This window comes from Capsicum annuum, chromosome 1 (genome assembly GCF_002878395.1).
Source record: "Capsicum annuum cultivar UCD-10X-F1 chromosome 1, UCD10Xv1.1, whole genome shotgun sequence".
NCBI classification, from domain to species: Eukaryota; Viridiplantae; Streptophyta; class Magnoliopsida; order Solanales; family Solanaceae; genus Capsicum; species Capsicum annuum.
Window position 1 is genome coordinate 155,967,476 of NC_061111.1, and position 22,637 is coordinate 155,990,112.

Below are 22,637 nucleotides of genomic sequence, written 5' to 3' on the forward strand. Positions count from 1 at the left end.
CTTATGTTTATGGCCTATGGCCATTTGAATTAAATTAAATTGATGGGAAGTAAAAAAAATAGTCAATAAAATAATTGAAGTGAGCATAAAGAAAATCACCATCGTAAAAGCACAAGGATAAAGAAGGGTAACCCAAAAGTCCTGTCAATGGTTCATGCATACACTTGACGAAGACATGACAGCATCCATTGCATGTACTTCTAGTTCAAGTAGGAAAGGAACTTTGTATTTTTCTCCACAAATTTTCATGCATGGGCGGTGCACAAAAAGTTAATTAGGGACCCAAAAAAGAAGTGATCACTTTACATTATTGAGTTAGTAACACTATCACAATTAATGGAAAATGATACCCTAATTTCAATAGCATGATCTAGCCCTAGTTTGAACAAAACTTGCAAGTTACTTTTTCTTTCTTCCAAAAACTAAAGAGATGTTAATATAATTTGTTGGGACAATACTCACAAAAATATCTGAACTTTGACCGTATTTCTAGTTGAGCATACTGAACTTTGCGGGGGTCCTATTACCCCCCTATACTTTTTAAAGCGGATTTAATTCCCCCTCGAAACTCTATACCCAGTTTCGGCGACTGGCGGTGTAATACATGCGCCAATCTCGTTTTTACACGTGTATTAGCGCGTGTAATACACGCACCAACCTCATATTTACACGTGTCTAAGTGGGCAGATATATGCCATTAAAATACGAAAAAAAAAGTCTAGGGGTAATAGGATCCCCGCAAAGTTCAGTATACTCAACTGAAAATTCGGTCAAAGTTCAGGTATTTTTGTGAGTATTATCCCTAATTTGTTTATCTTTTTGTTCAATATAAAAGTTTCGATTAGCAAAGCACGGTGAATATAGAATAGTACATTTGAACCATAAATAGAAGTTCAACAGCAAATTTGGGAGACAATAATAATTTTAATATTTTCGACATTGTTAAAAGGATCATTGTCTTAATTTTTTTCAATTTCAGTGAGTGAGTGGTTTCACTAAATTATGGACGACGGAAGCCATATTAACCATCATTTTGGCTCCACACTAGGTAAATACTTATTTGCATGCAATGTTATATCGAAGTAATTTAATTTTAGCGATTGAAAACTAACCCTTTGAGTTTAATGTATGCATGATACATAAATGTCTTACATTTTATTTGCTTGACGTAAATATGAAGTGCATCTAAGTTTTTACCTAATAAAAATTGTGATAAAAAAAACATTCATTACCTCCTTCTTTTTCATTTGAAAATGGTGATATTGCACCTTACATGTATGGGTAATAAGATTAAATTGTTAAATTAAGGTCAAATTATATTTATCGAATCCCTTTAAATATAACACAATTTTATTACTTGCAACTTCTCATTCTTGCTTCGTCTTTTCTATAGCTAATTGAACTACATCATTAACTATAACAGTTATATGACTTTTTTTTTTAAAAAAAAAATCTATGATCAAAGCTATCAGCCTATTAAAAAAAATCACTCAATTAAATAATTAAAATAAAAAAGAGTTCAAACTCATCCATGTACTGTTTGAAATTGCACAATTTGCATTTCCTTTTGACTTTTAATCCATTCATAACCTTCTTGTTAGTAGATGATTTCGTGTTTTCATTACAAATCAACAGAACTTCATTGCGAAATGGATAAGTTCCCATATTCAAATTTTTCGAAAAAAAAGAGGATTAAGTTTACTTAATTTTATAGTTTAAAATTACTTGCAGGTTGACGTTTCTCTAAGTGTCACATGTTATGTCTGACTACAATGGTAAAATTAGACCAAAAGTCTAATGAAGAGAAGAAATTACTAAATCTCATATTACATAATAAAAAAAATAAAAAATCAAGCATGCTCACTGTTAAAAGAGAAATTTAGAGGCAGTCATTTTCGATGTTTAAAACTACTTTAAAGGTGTGCCTGATGTGTAGGAAAATATTTCTTAAAAATGAAAAAAATAATAATTTCTTAATGAAAAAAGAGAAAATAAATTTTATAAGTCACATTTTATATTTATTTTATGCTTCCATCTATCCAATACCTCCAACGGTAGCAGAGACATGATTTCCATTAAGAGAATTTAAAAGTGCACACACAAACTAGCCAAATGGGATTCAACATCTATTATATATAAATAATTTTTTTTTTTAACCATTTATAAATAATATAATTTTTTGTCAAAGAAACAAACCCCCTCATTGCATGTTAGCTTCGCCCCTAACCTCCAACCTCTACTCCTTGATCATCCCGCCTCCGCTACCCTCAAGGCCCCAGCCACACCTCATTCCATCTCTATAATTTTTTGCTAGATCACATATAAATATTTTTAATATAACATATTTTTTACTTACCAAATACTAAAAAAAAAAATAAAATTAAAAAATAATATATTCTCAAAAGAAAATAAGAATTCTTTCGTACCAAACACACCCTAAATCTTTTTTTCCTTAAAGAGAAAGCAAAGAGAAAGATGAAAAAGGTGAGGAGCGTCTGAAAAAATCTGCGGTACAACAAAGACGCTCCTCCTCAGCTCTCAGTCCTCAGTCCTCATGGTGGATGGGTCCCTACTACAAATACCCCATCTTTTTTTTTTTTTTTTTTTTTCTTCCCCCCCTTTTCTCATTTTCCTTTTTCCAAATTTGTGGCTATTTCCACTAACCTTTTTTTTGTTTTTGTTTTTGAAAAGTAAAATAAATTAATGGAGTCCATGGTTTTTTAATGGTCAACTAAATCACCCTTAGAATGCAAGATTTGTCTTCTGCATATTCCTATTTCTTTACTTTTCTTTTATCTAATAAAGCACAAAAAGAAAAAGGAAAATCATATTCCTTCACCATCAACATCATGCCTACTATTTTATAAGGTTTAATACTTGAGAATAAACGACTTTGGGTATATTAAAGATCTAAATAATCAGTTAAACTGTATGTTATGGTCCCTTAATTTATGCCATTATGTTTTGTCAAGCAAGTTCATCTTTAACTAAAATTATTGCTCCTATCTTTTTGTCATTTTCCAAAAGATTAAAAAAATAAAAAATCTAATAGAATCTTTACGAATAGAAAAAGAGTACAATTAATTTGATGGTGATTAAGTGATATTATTTTTTCCACCTAATCTTCCGACGTCGAGAGACTCTACAAGCATTATAAGCTTTTGTGTATCTTGTAATGTTTTCATTTTTTAAAAATCTTTAATATAAAGTTAAGAGGAGTGTGAGTCATTTCATGAAATACATAACAGTGGAAATCTGTAATGACTTCTGAAGATTAAGTTTATTCAGTATTTTGTTGTGATTACAAGATAAATCAGAATAATAATTTATACCCAAAATCTTATGATTATCTATCACATAGAAAAGGTGATATTATAATTTTAGAATCATATCTATGTATATTACTATGTGTTGCTTCATTTGATTTGTATTTTGTTGTTCTCTTGTTATACTTTCTTGCAATCATGCTTCAAATTTTTTTCTTTTCTATCGAGTTAGGTCTATTAGAACAATCGAGTATATGTTGTTGTAGTATATGATTAGGGTAACTTTGTATTGGACCAAATAATCCATCAGTTATTAAAATGAGACAGTGCAGCAGTGCCATCTGTTGATTGTCCATAAATCACAATAATTCAAACCAGAATTAGCATAAAAGAATCCAAAAAGGACCCCATGACCTCCCCATTAGTGCAGGTCAGCATCTAGTTCTTATCTTAATCTTAATATTAAAAATTTCCCACATGACAAATCAAACACCAAAAAGCAAGCCCCACCCCCCAACAACAACACACACACACACAAAAGAAAGCAAGACAAGAACATTAAAAAAGGAGGTCTGCTTGCAAACCAAAGGAAATAACCTTTGGAATCTCTGGTAGTTGAGATATCAAAAACTGCCTTTCTTCATGAACTGAAACTCTCTATCTCAAGAAGAAGAAACACCACCTGATATCCAATAATCCTTTGAAAAGAATATATCTTTCTTTTCCTAAACCCCACTAAGATGGTGCAAAGAAAGCTTGGTATCAAAGCTGATCATATTAAAGCCAACAAGCAAATGATTAACCACAAACCATCTTTGCCTATATCACAAAGCCATGATATCAAGAACAAAGGATCTGAAGTCAAGAAGAAGATGATGAAGAAATCAGGCAAAACCAAACACTCAGATTATGAAATCTGTCACTCACCAAATTTCAGAAAATATGTACCTCAGCCAGGAAAGCCACCCCCCACTACTAATTCTTCAACACCAAAGAAGCAGCAGCAGTCAACATCCACTCCAAATTATATGAAGTCCACCAGCAGTTCTGTTGCAAGGAAAGAGCAATCTCAGGTTAGTTCAAGGAGCCCTCAAACTTATTCTCAAAGTTCTAGCAGAAAAAATTCAAATAACTCAAAGTTAGGCTCATCTAATTCTGTTAACAAACCAACAAGGAGTTTATTAGCTAGAACTTCTAGTTTGAAACTAGTGAGGACCACCCTGACAAAAACTCCTAGTTTTAAACCAGCAAGAGTTTCAGCGAAGAAACCATGTTCCCCTATTGTTCTGTGTGAAGACTTTCATGTAGAGAGGGCTACATGTTCATCAACTTTGAAAGAAGCCAAGTTTCCTTCATACCTTGAACTTAGTCCTGGAGGAACAGAATCAGCTGGAACTTCTGTCTTCAAGGTTTGCCCATACACATATTGCTCCCTTAATGGTCACCATCACCCTCCTTTGCCTCCCTTAAAGTGTTTCATGTCAGCAAGAAGGCGTACGCTAAAGAATCAGAGGAATCTCAAGTTGGGATGCTTCTCCCCCCGTCGAGCTAATCCCCGTGGATTAGGTTTGAATGAGAATGTACCAAAACAAATACAGAGTACTACAGAGGTAGCTTCTCTGATAAATGAAGATGACAAAGAGTTTTTTGTCGAAATTTATAGCAATGAAAGGGAAGAGAAGGCTGATATCGTTGGCCCAAACACCAACTTGGTAGATGATCATAAGATCACTGATTCTTCTGCCACTGATCTTGTATCTTCAGATGAAGTGGCAGCAGATGAGACCGAGGACAATCTTGATCAGAAGAGAGAGGCCATTTCAGCCGAAATCGACACACCTGGCTTCCAGCCTTCAGAGAATCCGAATGAAGGTGCCAGTGAAGATATCTATGTGCCACCCATGGTTCAAGAAGAAGTGGGTTCTGAATCCTTGAGTATGCATACTGAATTAGAGATAGAAGCAACAGCAGAAGAGCTAGAATCTGAAGCTTCTGATATGGACTGGGATGTCGAGAAGTACTATGCATATAGCGAAGACGAAGTAGGTTCAATGTCATATGATACAGATCCCATCACACTGGTTGGAGATTCAGTTGTCAGCGAGGAGTTCAAGGGTAAATTAGATGAACTTCTATCTGACAACATTCTGGAAGAGTCCTTGGATAAAGAAAGTAGCATCTCTGGAATAAGTTTTTGTTATGATGACTCCGAATCCACCTGTTCGCATGCAGAGTTGGACATTGATGAGTGTGTTGAAGCTCCTGAGGACAGTTCATTTTACTCTATAGATGTCACTTTCATACTGGATGGTGAAATAACTGAGAAGCCGGAGGATCAGTATGATTCCTGTCTAACAGATAATGAGATAGAAACAATGGATTATCAGGCTGCTGTTAAGGCAGAAGAAACCTTCTGTCAAGAAGATGAAATTTCAACTTCTCATCAGGAATGTGCAGCTCTTCAAGATGGTGATGCAACTGGAGGTACAGGGTATCACGAGCTCAATGTTTTCCATCTCAATGAAGTGCAAGATGAAACATTCAAGGACAATGAAAGAAATTCTGATGAAGACATTGTTGTCGAGATGGAGGACACACAAACAAATCTTGATTGCTGTGAACAAGGAAATGAAAATGACCATGGCGATAATGATAAACAGTTGGTAGTGGATGTAGATCTCAAGAACAAGACTAGTGAAGACCATACAGGCCATCAAGCTGAAGATGAAACTGAAAACGCCCCTGGTGTCGAAGCAGATCCAATAGCTGAGGCGTGTGCAGAAAAGCTGAACCAAATCAAAGATGCAACAAAATTCAAAGATAAGAAGACACATGCAAAATATGAACCGAGCGATGAACTGTCTGAGAGCTACAGAAAGCTGAGAGGCATAGCCAGGCGCAGTGACACTAAGGAGCCAGAGGAATCAAGAGAATTCAATCCACGACCACCAAATTTCCTGCCACTGGAGCCAGAACCAGATGCAGAGAAAGTTGATCTCAAGCATCAGATGATGGATGACAGGAAAAATGCAGAGGACTGGATGCTTGATTTTGCACTCCAACGAGTAGTGGACAAACTTGCACCAGCTCGCAAGAGAAAGGTTGCATTGCTCGTGGAAGCTTTTGAAACGGTCACTCCAACATCTAAATGGGAACCTCACCTCAGGCGCAGCGCAGCAGGATTTGCACATCCTAGACCAATTCAGGCTTGCAACTGATGCCAGATCAAGGTTAGCACAAAACTCGTACCATCTAATACAATTCTGTCCTTATATGTCATAATCAAACTACTGTGATCAGAATGCTAGATCAAATCTTGTTTGCCAATAGGAGTTGTTTTCATATATGAGTTGCAATGAACCCATGCTTCCCTTTTGGCACAGGTTGACATCAGCGCGGAGCTAGTAAGAAGTGCAGGAACAATTGGCTCGTTGGTCACAAGTCACAACCCTCCAACATGTGCAAAGATTCCAGCTTAAATGGCATTAAAGGAATTGATTGGGATTAGATGGTGGAATACCTGTTCATAGATTCTGAAGTAATTTATAATAGAACTTGCTGTTGTGTTTGTTTCCTGAGGATGATGCCTATCCATACTTCAGTATTGTTGTGAAAGGTTTTATGTACTTCAATCTATGGCTTTATCTACAGTTGGCTAATATTTCTTATATGTATCCTGACATGTTATGATACAATGATCTTCAGCTATCATCTCGACTTCTATCTGAAATATGAGAATAAAATCCTGTGGAAATAAAATCCTTTTGACACGTATGCTACCAGTAATCACCAATGAGCAAGTTGAATATCTATAATGAGATAATACATCGAAACACCCCTAAACTTGTAGTCAAAACTTACTTCAAACCCTAAAATAATCGGGCAATTATATACTCCTTAACAACTTTAAAGTGAATTTTTTTCACCCCGAATTGCTGACGTGGCAAATTCTTTAAAAATCCGCTCGTAAGTGGTCCAAAAAGCGTAGAAAAAAGTGGGGCCAACCTTCTAAATTTTATAAATTCTCTTTATATATATATATATATAATGTAAAAGTAAGAAACCATTTCTTCTTCATCTTCTTCGTTGCCCCCCCTCCCGTTCTTCATTTTCTTCGTTGGCCCCCCCCTCCCGTTCCCCTCACCCCTCCTACCCTCCAACACATCATTTCTTTATCTTTTTCATAATCCCTCACCCATCTCGAGACGAAGCCATGGAATGTTCCGTAAAAGGTGAAATTGAATGTTTTGAGAAGTTTGTGAATTGAAGCTTTTATGTTTTTGAGTTGAAAAATTGTGAAATTTATGATACTTGATAGGCAATTTATGTCAAAATTGTCTCAAAGTTGACAACTTTATTGTTTTAAATGAATTTTTTCGATTTCTCCTCTACCCTGATTTCTCCCCTTTCTCTACTCTGATTTTTGCCAATTACTGTACCCCTCAATCCGTCGTTTCTACGTGTGTGTGCTGTGTGGAATTGAGTCTGCGTGGATGTTTGGTTGCTGTGAGTGAGCAAAGAAAATTGGAGGCCCTCCTCGGTGAATAAAGAATCTGTATATGTATATCTCAGTGTGTGCGTATTGTGAAGGGATGGTGATATATGTACTTATGGTGTGTGATGTAGTATCGTGAGAGTGATGATGGAAGGAGTGGTGCTAATTCTCTTCTATGTGTGTCTATATTATGAATTGAATTGTTGTTCATGATTGTTATCTAATGATGTTAATGGAAAAAATAAAAAAAATTAGAGGAGAAGGCATTAGGGTTGAAAGGAGAGAAAGAGAGGAAGGGGGGGGGGGGGGGGGGGGGAGGCGGAGAGGGGGGGGGGGGGGGGGGGGGGGGGGGGGGGGGGGGAGAACGGGGAATGGTCTAAGGAGAAGAAAAATGGGTGGTGTGGTGGGGTTCGATGAAGAAAGAAAATGGTTGAAGGTGGGTGGTTCGAATAAGAAGGAAATTATAATTTTTTAAAAATAAATATATAAAAATAGTATATGTATATAACAATTGTATATGTGTGGGATTATTTTTTTTAAATTATAATTTCTTACATGGTAATGACATGACAATGACATGGTACTGACGTGGTTCAAATTGGGGCGTGTATACTTCACTCTCCGCAGTGAGAGTGGTATAATTTTTGTAGGGGGTAAAAAATTCACTTTAAAGTTGTTAAAGAGGGTATATAATTGTCCGATTAGTTTAGCGTCTAAAGTAAGTTTTAACTACAAGTTTAGGGGTGTTTCGATGTATTATCTTATCTATAATCTATATATATATAATATTAAAAGTGTGAAGGGCCTTAGAAATATTGTTTGAACTTTTTGCCCTTCATTGAAAGTCCTTACTTTGGCAAAATCGTCTTTTCACTGTTTTTTTCTAATATTTAAAAGTTAAAAATTAATTAAATATATTTATGGTAAAACCTTTCTTATTAAAAATCATCAGAATATCAATATTTTTTCCTAATTTAAGAGTTGAAAATTAATTAAATATATTTATGTTAAGACCTTTCCTTATTAGAAGTCATCAAAATTAATGACAACTGATACTTTTTTCATTAGTTTAAGAATCTAAATCAATTAAATTTGATTTGAAGAAGATTTGAAAAAAATTAGAAATAAATATAAAACTATTAGAATAAGAAAAATTTAAGAAGTACCAGATTTTTAAAAGTTTTAAGTACCTAATAAGAATGTAATAAATGATTTTGTAAAGATTTGACTTTAAAAATAAAGGAAGATTTCAAGTATATGTTTATGTCTACATTATTATATTGAAGTGTGAAAGATGTTTGAAAAGTGATTTGAACTTTTACACTTTATTAAAAATCTCCACAATAGGTAAAATCATTAAATTTTAAATAATCAAACGTTCCACGTGTGTGAGGCACGTGCGGTTAAAATTAGTTGTTGAAAATATGTCTTTGAAATAAAGTAGGAATAGATAATTTTAGTAGTTTTAAATTACTTAGAGTCCTATGTGACATAGGAATTAGTTATTCCAATTTAAATTGAAGTATAGTTGGAAATTTAGCTATAAATATATGTTTAAATTGAAGTATAGTTGGAAATTTAGCTATAAATATATGTTTTGAGTTGTTAATAAAATAATTTCTTAGACAATACAATTGCAGTATTTCTTTCTACAACTCTTTCTCTGTTATTTCTCTAATTTTAAAGGTAAAAACCAATAATTGGTATCAAAACCATTTTCTTAGGGATTTATGAGAGAGATGAATTCTGAAAACAACTTTTTCCAAATAACTGATGGTGAGAATTACCAACTTTGGGTAGTAAGAATGAAGACTTATCTTGAGGCTTTAGATTTTTGGGAGGCCGTGGAGGAGGATTATGATGTTCTTCCGCTGCCCGATAATCCCACGGTGGCCCAGATCAAAAGTCAAAAGGAAAAGAAAATCAGAAAAGCAAAAACAACTTTGTTTGTTAGTGTTTCTCCAATAATTTTTATGAGAATTATGGCCTTTAAATCAGCAAAAGAAATTTGAGATTATCTGAAGGAAGAATACACAAGAGATAAACGAATACGAGGCATGAAGGTGTTGAATCTAAAAAGGAAATTCGAATTGCAAAAGATGAAGGAATTCGAGACTATCAAAGAGTACTCAGACCGACTTCTTAGCATTGTTAACAAGGTAAGATTGCTTGGCGCAAAATTTAAAGATTCAAGAATTGTTGAAAAAATTCTTGTTATTGTGCTTGAAAGATACGAAGTATCAATTACTATTTTGGAAAACACAAAAGATCTGTCCAAGATTACCTCGACAGAATTGTTAAATACATTGCATGCACAAGAATAAAGGAGGCTTATGAGAAAGGATGGTATGGTTGAAAGAGATTTGACGGCCAACCACCCCACCTTGCCAGCACTGTGGCAAAATAGGTCATCCTCCATTGAAATGTTGGAAGAGACCAGATGCATAATGCAAGATTTGTAATCAACTTGGCCATGAAGCTGTGATTTGCAAAAACAAATCTCAAAAATATGAAGCAGAAACCCAAGTCACCAAAAAAGAAGAAAATCTCTTATTTGTGGCAACATCTTCAACAAAGAAATCTGATTTTTGAATGATTGACAGTGATTGTACAAACCACATGACATATGACAAAACTCTTTAAAAAGAGTTTTTGCCTTTGGAAAATAAGAAAATCAAAATTGGTAACGGTGACTATATTCCTGCAGAAGGAAAAAGGAATGTTGTAACCAAAACAGTTTCAGGTATAAAAATAATTTCAAATGTACTTTACGTACCCAATATTGATAAAAGTTTGTTAAGTGTTGGCCAACTAATGGAAGAAGGATTTAAACTATTGCTTGGAGATAAATAGTGTTGAATCTTTGATTCCACTAATCTTGAGATTTTACAAGTTGAAATGAGAGGCAAAGGTTTCTCATTTAATCTAACAGAAGATGCACATAAGCCAAAAAAAGATGAATTGACAGATTTATTCAAGAGGTCAAATTTAATTGAAACCGAGACAATTTTTGATCAAGGAGTGTTGAAAATATGTCTTAAAAATAAAGTAAGAATAGATAATTTTAGTAGTTTTAAATTAGGAATTCGTTATCCCTTTATTATCTGAATAAGAATTAGTCATCTAATTTAAATTGAAGTGTAGTTAGAAATTTAGCTATCAATATATGTTTTGAGTTATAAATAAAATAATTTCCTTTAACAATACAACTACAGTATTTCTTTTTCAACTCTTTCTCGGTTATTTCTCTAATTTCAAAGTTAAAAACCAACGTATATAATGAATGGAATATTGGTTAGAAGAGATTGCAGAGTTCATCAAAGAGTTGACTGCAAAAATAAGGTAAGCAACAAAAAAGTCACAATCGTCAATCGTGCTCTAGGAATAATGCAAACACTAACTGATTCATATATGTTGCGGAAACAACTGCATATCAGCCACAATTATTATTATCATTAACTTTTAGCCTTTTCTCCTAACGATTACCTAAATACAGATACAACTCTCTCATGTTTTCAACTGATCATTCTTTATCAGCCATACTTTTTTTTATCCTCAGAAACATGCATTAAGGTATTACTACTAATGATACCTTGATACACTCATAGAAGAGAGGCCGGTGGTAAAGGGGGAAGGAAATTAATGTGTGAGAGCATAAAAAGCAGTTGAAACATTAATAAGGAGCCTTAATGGAACAAAAATGACAAGTGTATAACAGCTCCATAGATATACTTGCTCCCACATCCCAAACTTCCACACTTCATGTGGACCACATTGTTCAAAGCAAGCATCAATAATGCCAACCAATAAACAGAACCTGTAGCAGAAACCAGGTAGCTGACCCTAAGAGCCTTTTTGTTGATGTGGGTTGTAAAGTTTTGTTTTCTTCTTTGAAATTGGTTGGATCAGCTATTAGTCGATCAAATGAGAATGAAAATATAGTGATCCTTATAATAAATGTAACTAGATACACAATCTAGTGATACTCAGAATAAAATATATACCTCAAAGTATAACCAAAATGTAGAAGACTATTTGATCTCATGGATATATATAAATCAATAAGCGATGTCGTACTTACTCGAGCACTGTCTATACTAAACATTTTTATATATATCTAAATATTTTGTTAAAGAACCAACCATGGCCAGTGAAAACAGATTTGTACAAACCACATCATCTGGATGAATTTGATTGCGTCAAATTGCTTTTCCTGCAACACTGCAAATGCCTTGATGTCGTGGTTATCTCAATAGAGATGTTAGCAGGCGTTCTTTCAAATGGACTACATTTCAACACTTGGTTTCTACGTTGCGCCCATTCTTTTCATTCGCCATCTTAGGTTTATACAATGCACGTCACCTAACATTCCTATTAGGATCTTCTTTTCAGGCTGGGGACATTTGATTGTTTTTTCCAGCATCCATCCATATTAATATTTGTCGCTTTCAAATATGAGTTGCTACAAGGTTCTACAAATTTTAAACATCAGTATAAAAATTGATGTTCAGGAAGAACACCAAAGAAACAACGCTGCAACAATATTAGAAGACAGTTGCTACACTCGATATTCATATCAATCATTACGACAACCAGAGCAAGGACAACGGAACTACTTGCATGAAATTAAAGACCAAAATAAATATTTGCTTTGTCCTCCCTCTTCAACACTTCTTAAATTTAAAGTACTACTCTGATTTTCAGCTATAGGATTAATATCAGCAGCAAACATGTACATATAAATGTACCTGTAGACAAAATACTGACTAATTGTTACAGGAAACATGCCCAGCAGTAGCAAAGAGGGTAAGCTAGCTCACTGTACAAACAATTCTTCTTTTTTGTATCTCTGGTGAACTCTTTAATTCGAGAAATATAAAATATATATAGAATACCACGAAAATCTTTAGATTCCAAAAATACCATAAGATTGAGAAAAGTACCAATCTATTACACTTGAAGAAGCATAAAGAAAATTAACATTTTTTTTCTTCTTAATATCAAACAAGTGAATTCCTGATGATTCTCTTTGTGCAAAATAGTCAGGTAAATCATACAGTTAAAAAGCATGCGACCAAAAAAACCCAAACAATAATGGGAGAACACACCAATACCCATGAATTGTGGCATATGGGAAGTAAAGAAGCTGAAGAAAACCCCATTTTTGTTGAAACAAACTGAAAACAACATAACACTATATGAGAAAACAGTAAATTTCCGAACTTACGATTATCAATGTAGGAGTAAGAACCACTACAGGTTTTGCAGAAAGGCTGGCTGCCTTGCAGAGTCGCTTGCCTAGTTTCCTGGTGCTAGGCTATGAGAGGCTCAACATTGGGTCCATCTCCAACGTAGTATGTCATGAAAGCAATTAGTTGCGGAGCCAGACTTTTGGTTAAGGGTGTTCATATTTTCCCTTGGGCAAAGAACTGTTTAAAAAATAAAGAAAATAAAGCACTGCTGCACCTACCAAAGTTCGAACTCAGATTGTTAATGTGGAAATACACACTTTTGACCACTAGACTATGCTTCTCTAACTTGTTAAAGGTGTGCAACAATATGTATATAACCATAAATATCTATATTTAACCTATATACTCGAAAAAAATTTCCGACGAAGGTGTTCATCTGACCACCCTTCGGTAGTTGTAGCTCCGCCCCTGAAAGCAACTACAGCGGCAAAAAAATGTAAAAACCTAATTTCTATAACCAATTTTCAAAGTCAAATTTTGTTAAGATTCGAATCAGGCACCTTGTGACAACTCCCTTTCTTCAATTTCAACAAAGCAGCAAAAACTCATTCAAATTTTAGAGGCTGCAGTACCAAACATTGCAAAGTAGCAAAAAAGTATGTTCGAATAGTCCAGAAACCCATTTGGTTTCTATAATAAATCGAGCCAAAGCTTGTTAAGGACTTTCATCAAACATTACATCTTCAACTTCACCTCCTTCCTCTATTTCACCTTTTAACCCCATGTCAACTGCTTCAAATTTGAACTCTTCCCATCAATCTTCCCCTTCAAATTTGAACTACTTATCAATCTTCCCATGAATCATAATTCGAAACAAACTGGAATTAACAAAAAGAAACTACCGAGAATATGGAACTTTTGGAGTTTACTATTCTTGTCAACCAAACTTTCAGTCGTTTGGTATAGTGTGTTGAAAAGTTAATGCATGCATTAGTTTAATGTGTATTAGTAATACCTTGTTTGGTATATCTTTTTACTTAATGTATAACTAATGCCTTAGTTATACACTCTATTGTGTATTGAGGTGTTTACTAATGCTTCAAAATTCATGGCATTAGTAATGCAATGTATCTAATACATGCATTAACATGCTTAAAGACACTATTATTCCTCAAAAAAATTTTCGCATTCTTTCCAACATTTATATTAAGGGTATTATGTAAGATTTTTTTTTTAAAATTATGTAATTCATGTTATTTTTAATACATCGAACCAAACACTGCATAAGAAAAATACAAGCATAACTAATGCAAGCAGACACAAGCATTACTAATACATTATATTTTACATTATTTTTATACACTCTACCAAACGACCCCTTAAAAGACAAATTTAGACCCTTACCAAAGACTTGACATAAAAGAAAGAAAAAAAGGGAATACAAAGTGCAAACAGTAATTTCTCTTCAGAATACAACAAATTTGTAACTTAAATCGCACATACAATGTTAGATAATAGAAATATTATATGTACAAACTATGTATTCAAGTATACCATTTTCTTCTCTTTCTGAATGCAATTTCGTGGATTGTGATGAAAAATATCACTTTTCAAGAAAGTGAAAAGCGACTTCAGTGAGTAAGGCTAGAAAAGAAAAGGCTACTCCTGTGTATCTAAGTGCAATTTGAGCCCTGATTCATCAATAAGTGATTGTAGCTCTTTCTGGTAATTCTTGAGAAGATTGTCATTGGAGCTGATGTCATTGGAATCTACCAAGCAGAAGCTAGAGTTGTCATTTTCAACACTCTCTTTCAATTTCTTTGACAGACTATCATGGAACACCTTAAGCATTTTCACTGTTAAGCAGACTCATGTAAGTGCTGGAACTTATTCTGGATTTCCTTTGTATTAACCATTCTTTCTTTTAAGCCTTCAGGAAGAGAGGCGAAAGCACTTCATCAAAAGAGGGAAAAAAAGAGAGATTCAAATTTAAATCAAAAGCAGCACAAAGAAAATTTCTAGTTGGTAACACAAATTCAAATCTCTACAAATTTCATGAATGAAATGCACACACTCACCTAGTGATACCTCTGACAAGACCCCAATTGTATCCAACATATACAGAGTCCCTAAAACCAACATTAAAACCCTCTTGAGCTGAAGCTTCTTTCCCTGCCATAAGACCATCACGGTATCCAATCTAATAATTCATCAGAAATTACAAAACACAAATGAAATTTGTGATCTACAAGGACACATCTAGTTTTTTCGGGGGATGCTCTCAGTCAGATTTAACTTGTAAGGCTACAGTATGGAATTGGTCATGCCGCCTCTGCCATTCCCTGTCAATTTCAGATGTTTTATCCAACTTATCGGTAGAATCATCACACAAATCTCCATCATCACTCCATAAGTCGCACCAATCGTTGTCTGCAGTTAGATGATAATGCAGTCAGCACTATGTATAGGAGAGATCCCCAACCAAGAAAACTATACATGGATGTGAGAATATATCCGGTTAGCAGCATTTAACTAAAACATTTGTTCAAAAATCATGATAAGAGGTTTAAAAATATTTGAAATGAGAAAATAGAGAAGGATAAGTGAGATAATATAGTTCTTTAAGTTTTGATTAATCTTTGGCGAACAAAGGAACACAAAGGAGAGAAAAGAGCATTAGTTGATCAACAAAAGCTCAAGATCGCTTTCATCCAGAACTGCTGAGAATAGCCACAGTAAAGAAGATCTTTTAGAATATAACTTTCTAAAATGACAATGAAGACCTTCAGTTATCCACCTCGTCAGTTATTCCAATACGCAATCCGGAAATAAGAGCACCAGATTATACCTTTTATTAATGGTAAGCAATTTGATATTCAAATCTTAACCAAACGTATTTTTAATTTTCAATATGAGCTTGACGAGATTACCTAAAGTTCATACCTTGTGAATCATTGTTTCCAGAATTGATCGTCTGCCTAGGACTCGATTGAAGGTTTGACAGATCCAAAATGTCTGAGTAGAGTTCGTTCTTTATACTACTTTTCATCTCCAAACCTAGAATAATCAGCTAAAATAACACGAAGAAGAGAAATCAAATCATTTCAAATATCACAAGCCAAAAAGGAGGGATTAAAGAGAATGAGTAACGATTACACTAATATCCTTTGCCCTATTTTGAAAAATTAATTGATCTTAACTTAAAAGTTTCCACATGAATGCAAAATCTGTATTTTACTAATAGAAGCATTCAGGTGCTCAAGACAAGCTAATTGAACTTGGATAGATCATCTACACAATAGAAGACACCAAAAGGTATAATGTGGCAAGCTTGTCAGCCCACTACAATCACTATATTTGTCATTAGCGGCAGCCGGCAGTAGGCAGGATTAACACCAAGGAGATTCAAAAATAAAATTAAAAAACAGTGAATAGTGTTGGCAAATGATGGATATGAGCGAGTTGAACCCTCCCCTTGCCCGTGTCATCTTCGTCTTCTTCCCTGAACCATTCCTATTCATCATCTTCCACAGACTCCAACTTGTAAAATACCATTCACATAACCACTACTATATCTTCTAAAATACCACAACACCATAGCCATAACAAGCTAAAAAAAGTTAATTAATATGATTCCAAAAGTTAATAAATTTGATTCTGAGAATTTAAAATAGGACTGTCTTCTGGAAACTGCTAAGGAATAATGAATAATAGCTAGCAAGTTAAAATTTTAAAATATTTTTTTCTAAAGTTTTTAGTTGTTACATCAATAAAGAGGTAGTTGATTCATCAAGTTCCTTTTCTAGTACAGTAGAGAGCTTCTGTAACTTCACTCTAGCTAAACAACCTTCCAATATGAACAATGTACTACCAGACCCTCCAGACAAAATGAACATAGACATAAACCCCAATGACGGCAAGCCAAATGACTCAGCGACCCCCTCTGCTACCGAACTGCTTTAACCAAGATGGTGTCATCACATAGTGAGAAGACGATTGTTGAGGATTGCCAAATGTAGATGACATCACTGACAAATGATCTAGTATACCAGGAAGCTGAAATGGTCCTTTCAGACAATGAAAATCAAATTGAATATATCGGCCTTGGGCGTACTCTGTAATCATAAAATAGCCTACGTTGCATGAATTCGGGGTGCAGGTATCCGAGAACGGTGCGGATCCGAGAGTTGGATTCGTCAAAATTTAAATTTTAAGATTTGGGGGTGCGAATTCAAGTATGAATACGGGTGTGAGGATTCGACTAAAAAAAATAAATATTATAAATATAAAAGTATAAAGATATTTTAAAAATCTACTTTTAACTTTAACATAACTTTTAGTTACTTTTTCAATTAGGATTAGTTATAGCATGTACTTGTATTTTTGAAAAACCAATTGACACATATATTTTTTACTATATTAATATTAGAAAAAAAGTTATGAAAAACCATCAGGTACATATATTTTTTTACTATATTAATATAAAATTCTTTTTATATTAAAAAAATTATTTATTAAAAACTACCTAACAGATCTGAAAAGTTATATGTCACAGTTCCCAACCAGTCTTTCTCTTTCTTCCCAACTATTTAAATTCCAACATAATAATTACAGTCGCAATCTGGCAATGACAACAGTTGCTGGTTTTCTCCCTTTCGGCAACGATAACAATTACAATCGTCGATTTTCTCCCTTCCGACGATGATAACCCTAAATCCTTTGCCGGTCTTTCGCCTTCCGGCGACGACAACCAACTTTGTTCCTTATGTTGGGTCAACATCTCAGGATTCATTTGACCGAATTGAAGACGCACTCCGCGTCTGCACCTGCACAAGCATCGCGTCGGGACGAGTTCGGCTGCGAAACCCATGAATCTGCGCAACATACAAATTAGTCAATAAAAAGGTTAGCCATGATTACCTTAGAAGGCGCCCAACCCAACTCTGGAAACCAACAGAGGAGCTAATCCTCATAGACCTGGGACATGACTATTTCACAGTAAAATTCCTCAAAGAGGAAAATATGCGTTTGGCCTTACAAAAAGGACCATGGTTTATCAATGGCTTCTTCCTATCTGTTAAGAAATGACACCCTAACTTTGTAGCCTTTGAAGCAACGGAGTACTACCCCGTTGTTTGGGTTAGATTACCTGAACTCGCCACTGAATATTACGATCACTTAAAACTATCAAAGATAGGGGTAAGTTAGGGAAGTTGGTCAATACAAATATCTATACTTCCGCTACCTTGAGGAGAAGGTACGTAGAATATGTGTTGAAGTCCCCCTTAGAATCCCAGTCAAAACCCACATATACATTGGGCAACTAAAATAATGGTTATTTATGAGGGGTGGATATCCTACGCAAAGCGTGTGGCATGATTGGCCATACCCTCTCTACTTGCCCCGATACCTAGTCTACGCAACTAGACAAAAGTCCACCACACTGCAAACAATCCATCGCCACTTCACCCACCAAGCAGTGCTTCAACGAGGTCAATAACAAGGAGGAGTGGCCGACTGTCACCTTCAATAAAAAGAAAAAAAAAAGATTACAATAGATATAACACTGCAACAACGCAGAACTACCTTAGTCAACGCTCCTCCAAGGGACCCACAACAAGCGAAAAAAGAAGGTATTAATGTTAAAATCTTTGATGCAAGTACAAGTAAGTACCTTGAAAACAAAATCTTTAAATATGTTGAAAAAAATAAACAACAATTGATGACTAAACCTACAGGAAAAGATCAAAACATTTTGTCTCCAACATCTAGTCCCACTATTGCCGGCATAATTCCCTCAAGGAACAGATACACTGACCTCCACAGTGAGACGGTACACTCACACGCTACTAACCCGAATGACTATTTTACCCCTACTACGTTAGCCCCTAAAAATAAGGATAAAAAGCCCTTACTACCCCTACCCCAACAGTAGTAAATGACCCCTTGCCCCACACAACCTTTGTGGCTCCCCCTTATAATCCCAATAGGGGTTAATAAAACATTCTATGAGCCCTTACTTGGCCCCTCAACTTCCAGCAAAGCTATCTCTTTTTCCAACGTGGACAAACTCACAACCATAAATTCAATGCGCCAAGATCTGCCTTTTATGATGTCTACAATTAATGTAGACACTACGAACAATACTAATATCCCACATGGGAAATTACTAGATTTAGAACCAACTGGGACCACAAAATATCCAACCCCTACTACTTCCAACAGTCAAGGAAGCTTAGGTTCTCCATTAAAGAGGGATATTTACTTTGCTATTTATTACACTGACCCTACATCTTCCTTACTTAACTATGCCAAGGAGGCCTCGCAGCTCTCGCTTCCGCAGAACCCATCACCAAAACTTCGTATTCAACTCAACCATGAATCCAAGCTTCTCTCAAATCACCCTACCGTCGATCTATCTGTACCCTGTGCCTGGTCTTCCTCCCAACTCGACCCCAATTGCACCTTTGAACCCGAATCTTGCATCGTGGGTCGAAATGGCTTTGCAGGGACAATCCTTAGTGATAAATGCACAAATGGAGGAAAGAGAGGTGATGTTAATCATCCACATCCCAGAGTAGCTAGCCCATCTAGCATCAAAAGGGATACGGAGGGTGATGGGTCTTTACAATGGCCATGTATGGATATCGATGGTGATGCATCCACCGATGAACTTCATGGCACCGATACTGTCGTTCTTTCACATCCCAACTTGGGAGATGCCAACCATCAGCTTCCAGCAACAACCACCCCCAATGATGGTGCATATCTATCCTCTAGTTACCAGAACAGTTAGGACATAGACCCATTATTTCACCATTGGCAGATCAACGGCTGAAACTCGAGGGAGGGGACGTCGGACCAGAATCTAGGCTCGATGGGGTTGATGATGGAGAGTCCACGATCAACTCTTCCTAATAACTTAGGTTCGTCATCTCAGGTACCCCCCATCGTAAACTCAGCTTCATTGAGACCAATAAGTACCACAACATGGGAAAAAGAAAAGGCATTAGAGATAATGGGGGAATCCCAGATGGAAATAGTTATATTAAAAGATATAAAAGTTAATATGCCAAGAAATTCATCCTTATCTACCCCCATAACTTAGTAAAAAGTTTCCTTGACATTCGTTGCCCATTCAATCTGCAGATAGGGAATTATGTGCTAGTCATGAACCCGATGATGTCAAACCTGAATATTCCCTTGAACAAATCCTCAGGCGAGGCTCCACTGATAACCCTCCCCCCCCCCCCCCCCCCCCCCACTTACACAGATCAATGAACATAATAATATGAAACTCTAGGGGGACTAATGAACCCGAATTTAGGAGGAACTTTCGTTCTCTTGTGGATTGACACTAAACACCTCATATGGCCCTCCGATAGATGAAAATGCAGGATTACTTGGTGCTCAAGACAAGCTAATTGAACCAGGATAGATCATCTACACAATGGAAGTCACCAAAGATATAATGTGGCAAGCTTGACGCTCACTACGATGACGATAGTTGTCATCAGCGGCAGTAGGTAGGATTTCCACCAAGGAGATTAAAAAATAAATTAAAAAAAAACAATAAATAGTGTTAGTAATTGATGGATATGAGTGTGTGGAACCCTCGCTTCGCCTGTATCGTCTTCATCTTTTTCCCTGAACCATCCCTATTCATCATCTTCCACATACTTCAACCTGTAAAATACCAGTCACATAACCACTATATTTTCTAAAATATCACATCACCATAGCCACAACAAGCTAAAAAAGTTAATTAATTTGATTCTGAGAATTTAAAATAGGACTGTCTTCTGGAAACTGCTAAGGAATAATGAATGATAGCTAGCAAGTATTCATTGGTGGTACATGGTGAAACAAATAGATCAATTCAAAGCATATAAATATATATATATGTGTGTGTGTGCGCGCGCGCGCGTGTGTATGTGTATTCGACACAAACTGCAGGAAAAAACTTAAAGATGAACTCACAAGAAGATAAGAGGAAAAATTCAAAAAATATCACAGAAAGATAGAGAAGCCAAAACTCACATTGAGAAATTTAAGATTTTGGGGAAGAACCAAGAAGAAGGGGATGATGGGGTGGACATGGTTTTTTCTTTCTTCTTTCTAGTTCTGTTCTTTTATTTTTTAGTTAAATTTGTCAACTTATTTTCTTTCGAAGTACAGGTTATTATTCAGTTCAAGGAGGAAATTCTTAAACAATCTGGGTGTTTGGTCGCTGGTTAGGAGGTGATCTATTTGTGTATTAAATTTTACAATCTGACTATATGCTAGTTCTATCTTTCCACTAGTGAAGATTGTAATGCTAATCTATAGATACAAGAATGCACCAAGTCTAACAAACCCATTGTTAGTTACGGATCTTTCACAGTCTCCTCTCAAATTATACTTATAAACAATAAAATACTCGTATGAATATTGTCAAAACAGTAGAACACATTTTAGTTCTTATCAAATCATGCTATGTATTTCGAACTTTAGGAAAACACTTGTCAAACATAACAGTTTCTGCAAATAACAGTAAAATCATCACCGCGATGGTAATCACATCTCGAGTAATGATATAACAGGTGCAACAACTGCAAAAGCATTTCAAGTAATCGGTTCGGCATCATATCTTAAGTAAAGGACTTATCCCACATGAAAATTCAAAGTATTCGATAACACATTTTATTTTTAAAATCATGTACATAAATTATGCAAGTTATGGAAACACAAACTGCAGTAACATCACTACCCACAATACTCGGTGTCGAGAATACCAAACTCGCCACCTCAAGCAATTCATACAAATTTCATCAATCAATCTATAATCGCATCATTATTAATCTCAGGTTAATTTCCTTATTTAGGCTAATTCATAATATAATCACAATACCCAACCGTCGGGTTTTCATGCTTGACTGTCAATTTATCAGATTATACCTACCCATGCTACAAACATCTAAAACCAAATCTATAATCATTCAATTCATTGTGCTATACAAAATATTTTCCTTAATATATACAAATAAGCCTAAACTTAATACACTAGCAAGGCCCCTTTCTCTTTGGTATTTAAATAATCTATTCACAACAATTAAATTGCTTTTATATAAAGGAAAAAAAAATTAATTACAGAGTCCCAATTGAAGAATTTTTATATGGTACCTGCAATACTAAAAATTCTCGGGTGCTACTATATTTGAGTACCCCAAATCTGTCTTTTATTCAATTCTTTTTCTTCTTTGTTACTTGTATTCTTTTCGGCGGGAACTGGGTGGGTTTAGACGAGGTCGGTGGGGAGCGGGTGCGGATCGGAACAATCCCACTCTATTTCATTACTTTTTTTTTTGGGGGGGGGGGGGGGGGTTATAACATTTTCGATTGCTGTTAGAAAATTGTACGTATTTTTATAAAATACTCCCTCCGTTCCAAATTATTTATCTCAAATTGAGATGGAACAAGAAAAATAATTAATAACCTGGCTAGTTTACGATATTGTCCCTATAAAATGATATTTACATTTTAATTTAAATAAAAAGTAATTAATGCAAAAGGGAAAAACATGAAATTTTTTTTTGTGTGTTCTTGATTAATAAAAAATGACAAGTAAAATGGGAAACCAAATTAGAAAATTTGGGACGGAGAGAGTAATATATATTTATATCTATGTATATCTATATCTATATC

General features: G+C 35.1%; 2 protein-coding genes across 2 annotated transcripts; one reads left to right on the forward strand and one right to left on the reverse strand.

The window, feature by feature from the left end:
• Nucleotides 1-3,746: 3,746 nt before the first annotated feature.
• LOC107840303 lies at nt 3,747-6,977 on the forward strand. Its single transcript, XM_016684125.2, has 2 exons — nt 3,747-6,496; nt 6,650-6,977. Exon 1 carries the CDS (start codon nt 4,007-4,009, stop codon nt 6,482-6,484), a length of 2,478 nt encoding a protein of 825 aa, XP_016539611.2. The 5' UTR covers nt 3,747-4,006; the 3' UTR covers nt 6,485-6,496; nt 6,650-6,977.
• A 7,360-nt stretch (nt 6,978-14,337) lies between these two features.
• On the reverse strand, nt 14,338-22,307 carry LOC107840309 (protein YAE1 homolog). The gene is made up of 5 exons (XM_016684134.2): nt 22,116-22,307; nt 15,897-17,827; nt 15,262-15,383; nt 15,032-15,153; nt 14,338-14,906 (listed from the first exon to the last, which is right to left on the reverse strand). Exons 2-5 carry the CDS (start codon nt 16,000-16,002, stop codon nt 14,813-14,815), a joined length of 444 nt encoding a protein of 147 aa, XP_016539620.1. The 5' UTR covers nt 16,003-17,827; nt 22,116-22,307; the 3' UTR covers nt 14,338-14,812.
• Between the last annotated feature and the right edge of the window lie 330 nt (nt 22,308-22,637).